General features: G+C 38.3%; 1 protein-coding gene across 1 annotated transcript; it reads left to right on the top strand.

Moving 5' to 3' along the window:
• Window positions 1-12,959: 12,959 nt before the first annotated feature.
• LOC112163910 lies at window positions 12,960-13,790 on the top strand. Its single transcript, XM_024300172.1, has one exon. The coding sequence runs from the start codon at window positions 12,960-12,962 to the stop codon at window positions 13,788-13,790; it is 831 nt and encodes a 276-aa protein (XP_024155940.1).
• Window positions 13,791-14,112: the final 322 nt, after the last annotated feature.

The following is a 14,112-nucleotide window of genomic DNA, read 5'->3' as shown; positions in this document are numbered from 1 at the left end:
ACATAGCCCGAGCATTATTATTTGGTGCTCATATGCCCAAGTATCTATGGGGTGAAGCGGTCCAAACTGCATCCCACCTCATTAATCGTCTTCCTTCCAGTGTCCTTCAGGGGAGTATTCCCTTCGAAGTCTTGTCAACCCATGTCTCTATTCCTTCATTCCATAACCTACCTGCCCAAGTCTTTGGATGTGTTGCCTTTGTCCATATACCAAAAAACCAGCGGTTAAAGTTGGATGCCTGGGCTCTGAAGTGTGTCATTGTAGGCTATGGTTCTCATCAGAAAGGATATAAGTGTTATCACCCACCTACACGAAGTTCTACATCACCATGGACGTGTCTTTCTATGAAGACATGTGATATTTCTCCCCCACCAACAACTCTCTTCAGGGGGAGAATGAATTTTTTGAAGAGATGTATGCTGGTGGAGCATTGAAGAAGAATCAAGATGCAGAAGAAGAAGCAGAAGAAGTAAGCACTGCTGAAATTCCAGAGTCGACAGGGGGAGTTGACATGTCAATCCCTAGACTTGAAGTCGTTAATGACCAGTCGACAGGGGGAGTTGACCTGTCAGTCAAAGAAATTTTACAGTCGACTAGTCAAGCAGTCGACCTATCAAAAAAAGAGGGAGTTGACATGTCAATCCCCAGACAAAGAAGACATCGATGTCGACATTGACCAATCGACTTTTGAAGCTGAAGAAGATTCTATACAGGCTTTCCCCTTACCTGATACTCCACCCTAGTCTCTTCTACATATGTGTTACCTAGTAGAACCACCCGCGGTCAACCAGCAAAAAGGTATGAACTTCCATAACTGCTAAAGCCAAATATCCAATAGCTAACTTTGTGTCACACCAGAGGTTATCCAAACCTTATGCATCATTTGTGAATCAAATATCCTCTGTATCTGTACCTGACAAGGTGCAGGAGGCTATGAAAGACCCAAAATGGGCCAAGGCAATGGAGGAAGAAATGGAGGCACTAGAAAAGAATCACACCTGGGAACTTGTACTACTACCCCGTGGAAAAAAACCAATTGGATGTAGGTAGGTCTTCACTGTGAAACATAATGCAGATGGCACAATAAGCAGGTATAAGGCAAGGTTGGTGGCTAAAGGTTTACTCAGACGTATAAGATTGACTATGATGAGACTTTTGCTCCAATAGCCAAGATGAATAATGTTCGAGTGTTATTGTCACTGGCAGCAAACCTGAATTGGCCACTCCATCAGTTTGATATTAAGAATGCTTTCCTTCATGGAGAGCTAACTGAAAAAGTTTACATGAACTTACCTCCTAGTTCTATACATGATATACCAGGTGATATTGTGTGCAGGTTGAAGAAGTCCCTTTATGGACTGAAACAGTCACCCCGTGCATGGTTTGGTAGGTTTACTCAATCCATGAGACGTTTTGGATATAAGCAGAGCAATTCTGATCACACCTTATTCCTGAAACACCAAAAGGGGAAGGTGACTGTGCTAATCATATATGTAGATGATATGGTGATCACAGGGAATGATCTAGTAGAAATTGAAAGCCTTGAGGAGAAGTTATTATCCGAATTTGAGATGAAGAATCTAGGTGACTTAAAGTATTTCTTGGGGATAGAGGTTGCCAAGGGGGAGAGATGGTATCTTCTTATGTCAGAGAAAGTATGTGCTGGACCTCTTGGCAGAAACAGGCATGTTAGATTATTGCCCAATTGATACTTTAATTGAGCAAAACCACAAATTGGCAGAATACCCTAAGCAAGTTCCAACTGAAAGACCTCGGTACCAAAGGTTAGTGGGACGTCTGATTTACTTATCACATACAAGACTTGATGTAGCCTATGTAGTTAGTGTTGTGAGTCAGTTTATGCACAATCCAAGTGAAAGACACATGGATGTTGTAGTGGGGATCATGAGGTATTTGAAGTCTGCACCAGGAAAAGGTTTAATGTTCTCAAAACTAGGCCTCATCAAAAAGCCCATGGATCAAGTGGGCCGATGGAGGCCCGCCGGCCCGCAGGGCTTTTGGCCCGGCCTGGCCCGTCAAAAAACCCGCAAAAGTCCGCCTTGGTGGGCAGATGGAGGCCCGCAAAAAAGCTGGCAAAAACTCGGCCCGCCAAAAGCCCGCTAGGCCCGGCCCGTAAAAGCCCGCAAAATATTATATATGTGTGTGTGTGTGTGTGTGTTTATATATATATATTAATATATATATATATATATATATGTATGTGTGTGTGTGTTATATATATAGATATATCTATATGTGTGTGTGTGTGTGTGTGTGTTTATAAATATATATATATATATATAGACACATATAGATATATATATTTGTGTGTGTGTTTATATAGATATATATATATATATATAGTCATATTGTTAAAGGAAAAGCACATTATGTGCCTTCGTCAAAGAAACAGACGAAGAGGGAATCAAGCAATTATAAATCACAGCTCAATCAGCATTTAGTATCATCAATGTAAATGATATTTCCGTTGTAATCCTATCCCTATATAAAGGGGTTATGAATGAAATGAGTAGACCAATTCCAATTCTCATTTTACTTTTACACGTTATCAGCACGCTCAGAGCAAATAGCCAATAGAAAAAATCTTAATTTTCTAGTTTTCTTTCTGACGAAAAGAAACAAACCCTAGAAGAAAAAATATTTTTCTTCTGTTTCCGTGCGCTAGGATTGTTTTATTTTCTCGCGACCAAGTATGTTCTCTTTTATTTATTTTCATACTATGGCATATTTTCATACTATTGCATATTTTCATTATTTATAATTAGAACCTTTGAGTATGTTTAGTTAGATAATTTTGATTTTTTTAAAGCATGTTTTGTTATTTATGTTTTACATAATTATGTTTAAGCATGTTTTAATTATGCTATAGTTTATACTTTATTTTTGAACATGCCATATATATCTTGTTATATATTATTTATGCAATTGTGAGCATGTTTTGTGAATCTTATTTACTCTTATATAATTATTCCTAAGCATGTCTTTATATTATGCTATTATTTATATTTTATTTTACGCATGATATATTATTGCTGTTATTATGTGTAACATACATATATTTTGGTATATATTTGTGAAATTTGAGTATGCCATGTAATTTATTATATGCTATGTTTTTATTATTTATTATTAAATGTGCTATTATTAATTTTAGAATGCAACATATACAATTCCATTTTGCCATGATAATGAAAATTCATGTGCATTATACACACACTTACTGTGATAAAGTATTTTCACATAGCATTGAAAAAAAAAAATGTGACCATTACGAATCTTGGTCTTGAAATCTAATTCATATGTTTGGAAAATAATTTACGTGGATGTCTTTATGACTGCGTAATTTATATCTTCTCTCTTATTTATGTAGATGGCTGATCCAACTCGACCTGAGTTTGACATTTTGGACTCAGAAGGACTTGAGTACCATCGTTGGGTTTCCGATATGGAAACTGCCTTTGTGGCAAAAGACTACACTGCCACCATTACTGATCCCAAAGATGATGAACTATCTAATAAGGTGAAAGCAGATGCCTTAATTTTTCTGAAGCGACATATTGATCCTAGCCTACGCTGGGAGTACCTTCAGTTGAAGACACCCAAAGCACTGTGGGATGCCCTTAAAGGACGTTTTGGGAACATTCACGATACTTTGCTCCCAGGACTGGCTATTCAGTGGAATGGAATCCGCTTGCTTGACTATAAAAAGGTCAATGACTTCAACAAGGACATGTTGCGCTTAAAGGCACGTCTCAATTTATGTGGAAGGGAAATCACAGAAGATGATATGATCTACAAGACTCTTACCACCTTTCCTAATTCAGCTTTTATACTAGCGAACCAGTATCAGTTGGATTATGACAACAAAAGAATCACAACCTTCAATAAGTTGATAAGCCTACTGCAAGTGGCTGAGAGACAAAATAAGATTCTCTTGAATAACAATGCCAGGTCCACTGGGACAAAGAAAATTCCTGAGGCTAATTATGGAAAAATGAAAGGTGGAAATAACTCCAATGCAAGGGGGTTTAGACGTGGTGATCCCCCTACCCACGTGGCAACCATGCACCACGTGGAAAGGGACATAGGGATCATGGAAACAAGATGCCAAAGGAAAGAGTTGACAATGAACCATGCTATAGGTGTGGATTCATTGGGCATTGGTACAAGAACTGCCAACCAAACAACAGAGTAACAGCCAATTACAAGAGGTATAGAGAGTCTAAAGAACAAGAGGCTCACAATATGGAAGAAGGAGGTCATGACCTAGACGTCAACCTTACAGTTGCAGACTCCAATGGCAAAGAGGAACTTGCTAAGTCAATGGATGCTCTCAATCTTGACTGATCTGCTTTATTCATTTTATTTTCCAAAGACAGTTGTGAAGGCATAATGCCCCATTTTTAATTAGACTATTGTTTGGTCTTAAAGTTTATTTTCAATCGTGGATTGATGAATAAGATTTCTGAACAAGACCTTGATTTGATTATCGTTGGCTTATTAATAAATTTTGAATTTTATTCTGAAGCACTGAATTTATTCAAATTTATTTACTAAACATATTTACATGGTTCGACATAGCACTATAAAGATGTAAAGCAATACATCTAGAGAAAAATTATTAGAATGAAAAGAATACCATTCTACGCAAATAAGAAATACTCTAAAGAATATGAGTTATATTTTATAAATACCTCCCATTTATTTGTAGGAATGAATGGAGGAGAACTTGAGTGCTTAATTGATAGTGGGACTACCCACACAATATTAAGAAATAGGCAATTATTCATTGAACTAATAGCCTATAATTCCTCTGTGACTACGATGATTGGATTATCACAACTAATAAAAGGGCGAGGAACTGCCAAATTTTTGCTGCCTAATGGCGCAACATTTCAAGTCATAGACGCTCTATATGCACCAAGAGCTAATCGAACCTTGTTAAGTTTCAAAGATATTTGTGCCAACGGTTATCATGTAACAACACACCGTGAGAATGGAACTGAATACCTTAATATTAACTCTAAGGAATGTGGAAGGAAACGCATTTTAGAGAAACTTATGAGTCAATTTAGTGGACTGTACCTCACTATGATTTGGATCATTGAATCCTATATTGTCACCAACAATGAAATGTGGGACCCTGACTCATACAGGCTTTTGCATGACCGCCTATGGCACCGAGGTCATGACATGATGATCCGTATTTTTAAAAAGAACTCACACGGACATCCCTTCTTTCGAGTAAAAATGGGAGAAAAATCCGCCACACTGCAAGGTGTCGGTTCTAGTATTGCTCAAATGCAGTCATTGCCTTCTGAAGTACCAGAAGCACTACCTCCCTCCCATTATGCCTCATTGACTATTTCAAAGGCACATCACTCGTTTTGCAAAGCCTGCTCTTTAGCAAAAACAGGATCGAGACCTTCCTATGCTAAAGCTACAAAACAAAACATTCCATTCTTACAAAGAATACAAAGAGATGTCTATGGACCTATCCATCCAAAATGCGGACCATTCAAGTATTTTATGGTTCTGGTGGATGCTTCGACAATCTAGTCACATGTCGTTTTATTGTCCACAAGAAATGCTGCAATACTCCTAGCACAGATTATACGTTTACGGGCTCACCACCCTGATCACCCTATCAAGTCTATAAGGCTTGATAATGCTGAAGAGTTTACATCAAAAGTATTTGATGATTATTGCATATCTATTTGGATCGATGTAGAGCATCCTGTACCCCATGTGCATACACAAAATGGTCTCGCAGAAGCCACCATCAAAAGGCTACAGATGGTGACTAGGGCATTGGTTATGCGCACCAACCTGCCTATATCTGCATGGGGTTATGCAATATTACACGCAGCTTTACTTATTCGTTTCAGACCCACTGCTAGCCAACCATTTTCTGCGTACCAGTTGGTAACTGGATATGAGCCTGACATTTCACACTTATGCATATTTGGTTGTGCAGTATATGTGCCTATTGCACCCCCACAGCGCACTACACTGGTTCCTCAGACACGATTAAGTATTTATGTTGGATACGAATCCCCAACAATTATTCGCTATTTGGAACCCTTGACAGGCGATCTCTCTGCCGCTAGATTTGCGGATTGTCACTTTGATGAGACAGTCTTCCAGTCGTTAGGGGGAGATAGGAAAAAGGATTTTCCAAGGGAACGACAGGAATTGTCGTGGTTTGTCCCCACTCTGTCTCATCTTGATCCCCGCACTTCATAAAGTGAAAGTGAAGTGAAAAGAATAATTGATCTTCAGAACGTAGCAGATTTGATGCCTGATGCGTTTACTGATATCGTAAAAGTGACGAGATCACATATACCAGCTGCAAATGTGCCTGTAAGGTTAGAAGTCCCCAACAAGGGGCACGGTGCCGTAGATAGAGGCACTACAACCGCACTTAGTGGAGGTATGGTTGAGGCCGTGGCTCCCCAAGGAAGAGGGGGAGGTCACTTGGTTCGATTGACACTCACCCAAGGAAGAAGAGGGTGAGTAAGGCACAAACTAATCATCAATGTATAGAATCCCTCTCATGAGATTGTCTCTGATTATAGTTATGTCCATGAATCAATACTGGAGGACGCTCCGATGTTTGAAATGATTCCAGAGAACAAAGAAATCTCAAAGGATTACGAGAGTACGTATGAGTTGATAGAAAGATCTTCCATACACATTGATGATATATACTGTTGCTCAAGGAATCATAGAGCACGATGATATCGAACCACGCTCTGTTGAAAATTGTCAACAAAGAGCAGATTGGCCTAAATGGAAAGAATCAATCCAGGTAGAATTAGATTCTCTGACAAAGAGACAGGTATTTGGTCAGGTAGTGCTAACCCCACCAAGTGTAAAACCTGTAGGACATAAATGAGTTTTTGTCAGAAAGCGTAATGAGAAGAATGAAGTCCTAAGGTACAAGGCTCGCCTTGTGGCGCAAGGTTTCTCACAACGCCCTGGAATTGACTATGAGGAGACATACTCTCCCGTAATAGACGTTATAACGTTCCGCTACTTAGTTAGCTTAGTAATTTCCGAAGGATTGGAAATGCAGCTCATGGATGTGGTTACTACATATCTCTATAGGGATCTAGATTCATATATATATATATATATATATATATATATATGAAAGTGCCTGATGGCCTTACAGTACCCAAGTCAAGAGACTCTAAACCACGGAGTGCGTTTGCAACTAGGTTGAAACGCTCACTTTACGGATCAAAACAATCCAGGCGGATGTGGTATACCCGTCTAAGTGACTACTTGATCGGGAAGGGATATAAGAACGATGAATTATGCCCCTGCGTATTCATAAAGAAAACAAGTTCCGGATTTGCAATTGTAGCTATATATGTCGATGATATGAACATAATAGGTACTCTTGATGAAATAAGAGAAACCGCGAGCTACTTGAAATCCGAATTTGAGATGAAAGATCTTGGGAAAACTCGATTCTATCTAGGCCTTGAACTAGAACACCGAGTTTGTGGAATACTAATCCACCAGTCTGCATATGTCCAAAAGTCAGGCGAGATAACATGGACAAAGCACATCCTGCTAGCACTCCCATGATCGGTCAAAGTTTGGATGCAAGGAAAGATCCATTTCGTCCAAAGGAAGATGACGAAAAGGTGTTGGGAGCTGAAATTCCCTATCTAAGTGCAATAGGCGCATTATTGTACTTAGCCCAATTTACTCGACTAGACAGTGCATTCTCAGTGAACTTGTTAGCTAGATTTAGCTCAGCGCCAACGCAGCGTCACTGGAATGGTATCAAGAACATCTTCGATACCTAAAAGGAACCATTGACTTGAGACTGTTCTTTCCCTACAGAGAGACAAGAGGGACCGCAGATGGAACTACAATCCCTGAAGAAAGTATTGATGGCGAAAGTGCCACTCACTACACCGAAAAGCCAAATGATGTTTTGGTTGGTTTTGCTGATGCTGGGTATCTCTCTGACCCATATAAAGGTTGTTCCCAAACTAGTTATGTATTTACCAATGGGAACACAGCGATATCTTGGAGATCAACCAAGCAAACCTTTATGGCTACCTCCTCGAACCACTCAGAGATCATTGTTCTACATGAGACGGTTCTTGAGTGTGTATGGTTAAGAACTATCATTGCACATATTCGAGGGACTAGTGGTTTGAGTTCTACCACTGAAGAGCCTACTTGCATTTACAAACACAATGCAGCTTGCATCAAACAGATGAAGCTAGGTTATATTAAGGGTGATAACACAAAACATATATCGCCAAAGTTGTCCTACAATCAGCAACAACAGACTCTCCTCAAGATTCAAATGAATCAAGTAAGGTCTGAGGAGAATGTCGCAGATTTGTTCACCAAATCATTGCCTAAGGACACATTTGAGAAACATGTGAAAAGCATAGGAATGCGAAGACTTTCCAAGCTCCCTAGATTAGTGTAAGTATCAGGGGGAGGTGTAGATGTCAGGGGGAGTCTAACACACACATGTCATACTCAAATGTAAAAGGTGCGTTGTGCTCTTTTCCTTCGACCAAGTTTTATTTTTGTCCCACAGGGTTTTTATTGTTACTTGGCAAGGTTTTTAGTGAGGCAACAACTCATGCACCATTTCGTCTTTGACTTGGCACAAGGGGGAGTGTTAAAGGAAAAGCGCATTATGTGCCTTCGTCAAAGAAACAGACGAAGAGGGAATCAAGCAATTACAAATCACAGCTCAATCAGCATTTAGTATCATCAATGTTAATGATATTTCCGTTGTAATCATATCCCTATATAAAGGGGTTATGAATGAAATGAGTAGACCAATTCCAATTCTCATTTTACTTTTACACATATAGATATATATATATATATATATATATCAATATATCATATATGTGTGTGTGTGTGTGTGTTTATATATATATATATATATGTATTAATATATATGTGTGTGTATATAGAGAGAGAGATATATATAGATATATTTATATGTGTGTGTGTGTGTGTGGAAGTTCTTATACTATTATACTTCTATATAAAATATGTGCATATATATATTCTACATATCGGTTGACCAATCCGATCGGATTCGAAAATATGGTGAAATTGGCTAAATTTTGTACCACACTCATAATTTATTGTAATAAACTCATCCAACGGTCGGTTTTTCCATTTTCTTTGAATTGATAGGGGTTGCTCTTTGGAGTGTATGATATATAAATATAGATTTATAAGAGTAACTACGTTTGACCTAGTTGATCGAATTCGAAACGAGAACCAAATTGGCTGAATTTTCTACAACTACCATAAAACATTACAATCTCTCCATCGAGCGGTTGGTTTCTCCAAATTCATTTTCTACTTCATGGTTGCTTTAGAATGAACCTAAACAATTTAAATGCGATGTATAAGTCATACAACTATAGGACTAAAATTGGTATAGACCAATGTGTTTGTAATTAAAATTAATTTTTTTTATCTTATATCCACGCACTTCCATTGATGGAATATATACAAACGTGATGTGAAAAAATAAGCACGTTTCGCAGTTGTCACGGCATCGGTAAACCAATAAAACATATAAGTGACTACGGTTGACCAATCCGATCGGATTCGAAAATATGGTGAAATTGGCTAAATTTTTTACCACACTCATAATTTATTGTAATAAACTCATCCAACGGTCGGTTTTTCCATTTTCTTTGAATTGATAGGGGTTGCTCTTTGGAGTGTATGATATATAAATATAGATTTATATGAGTAACTACGTTTGATCTAGTTGATCGAATTCGAAACGATAACCAAATTGGCTGGATTTTCTACAATCACCATAAAAAATTACAATCTCTCCATCGAGCGGTTGGTTTCTCCGAATTCATTTTCTACTTCATGGTTGCTTTAGAATGAACCTAAACAATTTAAATGCAATGTATAAGTCATACAACTTTAGGAATAAAATTGGTATAGACCAATGTGTTTGTAATTAAAATTAATTTTTTTTATCTTATGTCCACGCACATCCATTGATGGAATATATACAAACGTGATGTGAAAAAATAAGCATGTTTTGCGGTTGTCACGGCATCGGTCAACTAATAAAACATATAAGTGACTACGGTTGACCAATCCGATCGGATTCGAAAATATGGTGAAATTGGCTAAATTTTTTACCACACTCATAATTTATTGTAATAAACTCATCCAACGGTCGGTTTTTCCATTTTCTTTGAATTGATAGGGGTTGCTCTTTGGAGTGTATGATATATAAATATAGGTTTATAAGAGTAACTACGTTTGACCTAGTTGATCGAATTCGAAACGTGAACCAAATTGGCTAGATTTTCTACAACCACCATAAAACATTACAATCTCTCCATCAAGCGGTTGGTTTCTCCGAATTCATTTTCCACTTCATGGTTGCTTTAGAATGAACTTAAACAATTTAAATGCAATGTATAAGTCGTATAACTTTAGGAATAAAATTGGTATAGTCCAATGTGTTTGTAATTAAAATTAATTTTTTTTATCTTATGTCCACGCACATCCATCGATGGAATATATACAAACGTGATGTGAAAAAATAAGCACGTTTCGCGGTTGTCACGCCATCGGTCAACCAATAAAACATATAAGTGACTACGGTTGACCAATCTGATCGGATTCAAAAATATGGTGAAATTGGCTAAATTTTTTACCACACTCATAATTTATTGTAATAAACTCATCCAACGGTCGGTTTCTCATTTTCTTTGAATTGCTATATGTAGCTCTTTGGAGTGTATGATGTATAAATATAGATTTATAAAAAATTAGTGTCTTTAAAAATTTATTTATCAACAAATTAGTATCTATATATAAATATAGATTTTTTTGGGTACAATATAGTTATATAGATTGTTATCTTTGGTTGTATTTGATCATTATCCATTGAATTTCCAAAGCTTGATTAAAAAAAAAAAAAACTTGTGTCTTTAAATATTTATTTATAAATAAAGCCCGCAAGGCCCAGCCCAAAAAGCCCGCAAGGCTAAGCCCGGCCCGTTGACGACCCCTACTCAAAACATCAACACCTTGATGTTAGTGGGTATGCAGATGCTGATTGGGCTGGTTGTATCACAGACCGGAAGTCTACATCTGGCTACTTTACCTTTGTGAGAGGAAACCTTGTTACCTGGAGGAGCAAGAAATAGAAGGTTGTTACAAGGTCAAGTGCTGAAGCTGAATATCGAGGTATGGCACATGGAGTATGTGAACTCCTATGGTTACGTAATCTTCTCCGAGATTTGGGTTTTAAGCCTAAGTCAGCTATATATGCAGCTGTATTGTGACAACAAAACTACAATTGAAATCTCTCAGAATCTTGTCCAACATGATCGAACAAAGCATGTGGAAGTTGATCGACACTTCATTAAGGAAAAGCTGGACACAAAGTTGATTACCTTTCCTTTTGTTCCTACTGAGGAACAATTAGCAGATGTACTCACTAAAGCTGTATCTAGCAAGTTGTTCTATGACTCACTAGGCAAGTTGGGTCTTCGTGATGTTTATGCCCCAACTTGAGGGGGAGTGTTAATGTGCGAGTCATTATTAGTTAACGCGTGAGTCATTTAGAGAATATGTGTATTCAGTAGTTTCCTTATAATAGGAATTAGTTTCCTATACTAGATCGTACTAATGTATAGTACAATAGGGTTTTGTATATATATCCCTTACACAATTGTGAATAATATAGAATAATTCTCACTCACAAATATTTTCTCTTTTTCCATCTCAATATTTGACTTATTTAAATTAACTTAATTTTCCCTTGGTTTTTGAAATTTTGAACGATTAATTTTCTTCTTTGACATTTTCTTTTTTCATTCCCATTCCTCCTAAACATCAAACACAGTCCTCATCTCTCGTCTTTTTCCCCTTTTTCTTATTTAGTAACAACTAACAAGGCGGTTGTGATAGGAGCCTTGTAGCCATAGCTTTTCCCTTCAAATCTGCAAATTCAAATGTAGCTAGTCTGTGTAGATGCTGGTTTCAAAATTATTGTTCTTGATGGATTTGTCACAATTGATCTCTGGAAGCCCAACTGAAGAAGCTGAAAGATGCTTTGTGGTGTTAGTGTTGGACGAGAATTGCTTGAGTAGCTATCATCTGGAATTGAAACAAAAAAGAAAACCCAGCTACGTTTGATTCTCCTTTTTCTGCCATATGGCATCCTATATCTTCCAAGTTCCAAGAGCAAGTTCACCCGTTGGGTCACGGTCACCAGGTCACCAGGGCAGGAAACTATTCACTGCCATTGGATCTTTGCTTCCACCCGTTGAGTCAAGGTCACCAGTCAGTTATTGTTCATTGAATATTTTATTAATTTTTTTTTGGAAAATGAGAAATGTATGATGTAAATAAATAGTATTGATAAACAATTTGAAAATGCAACCAAATAAAATTTTATTGGTAGACAAATTATATGTCCACCGACACTTTTTTTTTTTTTTTACTCCACCGACACTTTTATCATATATACACCACCGACAAAGTTTTTGAAAAGTGTGAAAATATTTAAAACTCCACCGACACTTTTATCATGTACACCACCGACAAAGTTTTTGAAAAGTGTGAAATTTTTTTTAACTCCACCGACACTTTTATCACATGCACACCACCGACAAGTTTTTTGAAAAGTGTGAAAAAATATAAAAATCCACCGACACTTTTATCACATGCACACCACCGACAATTTTTTGAAATGAGTGAGTGATAACCCACCGACACTTTTATGTGTGAAAAATTTCAATAAATAGACATGATGTTTTCACTACATACACACACCATCCGAGCTTAACAAACCTTCACCCTTTTCATATCTCTAGCATTACATATTTCCTAAATTTCCCTCGTTGCAATGAACAATTTGTGGGATCAAATTCGACGGTCTCAGGATGAAGATGATGAAGATGATGGCCACCAACGCCATTGTCATCGCTGCAGTCGCAGAAGAATATGGAAACCAACACCGAGGGCGCGGTTCTCATCCGGGTTGTGCACCAAATGAGGAACGACTTAGAGAAGAAAAGGGCAAAGGTATGTTGGCCGACTACTTTATCGACCGGCCAGTGTTCAAAGATCCGGAGTTCCGAACATGTTACAGGATGAGTCTCAATCTCTTCAAGCGTATATCTACTGACCTTTGCCAGTATGGTCGTTACTTTGTTCAAAGGTCAGATGCTACCGGCAAAGTCGGACTGCTTCCGGAGCAGAAGATGACAGCTGCCTTGGGAATACTTGCGTACGGTGCAGGGGCAGATCAATGTGCTGAGTATTGTCGGATGGCGAAATCCACCTCCGTCGCAGCCCTTCAGCACTTTACACGAGGAATTGTTGATCTTTACTCAACAAAATACCTCCGCGCTCCTACTGCAGCCGACCTCAGACGACTTATTACCAAAGTTGAGAGGAGAGGTTTTCCAGGAATGATTGGGAGCATGGACTGTATGCATTGGCAATGGAAGAATTGTCCGACAGGTTGGGCTGGGGAATATAGTGGTAGGAAACAGATCCCCACTATCATCCTGGAAGCAGTCGCATCTTACAACATCAGGATTTGGCACGCATTCTTTGGAATGCCTGGGGCATGCAACGACCTGAATGTCTTGGAAAAGTCTCCGTTGTTTGATGAGCTTACTGCCGGTAGAGCACCTCTGATCCAATTCCAAGTTAACAACAGAGCTCACAGTCTAGGATACTATCTCGCCGACGGTATTTATCCTTGATGGGCGACTTTCTTGAAAACTGTTCGAAATCCTACACGCCCCAAGGAAATCGAGTTTGCAAAGGCTCAAGAGGGGTATAGGAAGGATGTAGAAAGGTGTTTTGGTATATTACAGTCACGGTTTGGTATTGTTAGAGGAGCTGCTCGTGGGTGGCATAAAGAGGACCTTCGATACATTATGTTGACGTGTATTATATTACACAACATGATTGTCGAAAATGAACGACCTGAAGACAGCAATGATGAGTTGGAGTCCGATGATGAGGAGGATAACAATATGAGGCCCAGGATTGCTGAGATATGGGAGGGACCAACCGGTAGAG

This window comes from Rosa chinensis, chromosome 5, assembly GCF_002994745.2.
Source record: "Rosa chinensis cultivar Old Blush chromosome 5, RchiOBHm-V2, whole genome shotgun sequence".
Lineage (NCBI taxonomy): Eukaryota > Viridiplantae > Streptophyta > Magnoliopsida > Rosales > Rosaceae > Rosa > Rosa chinensis.
Note: the sequence above shows the minus strand (reverse complement) of the source record. Positions and strands in the feature narration are given on the sequence as shown.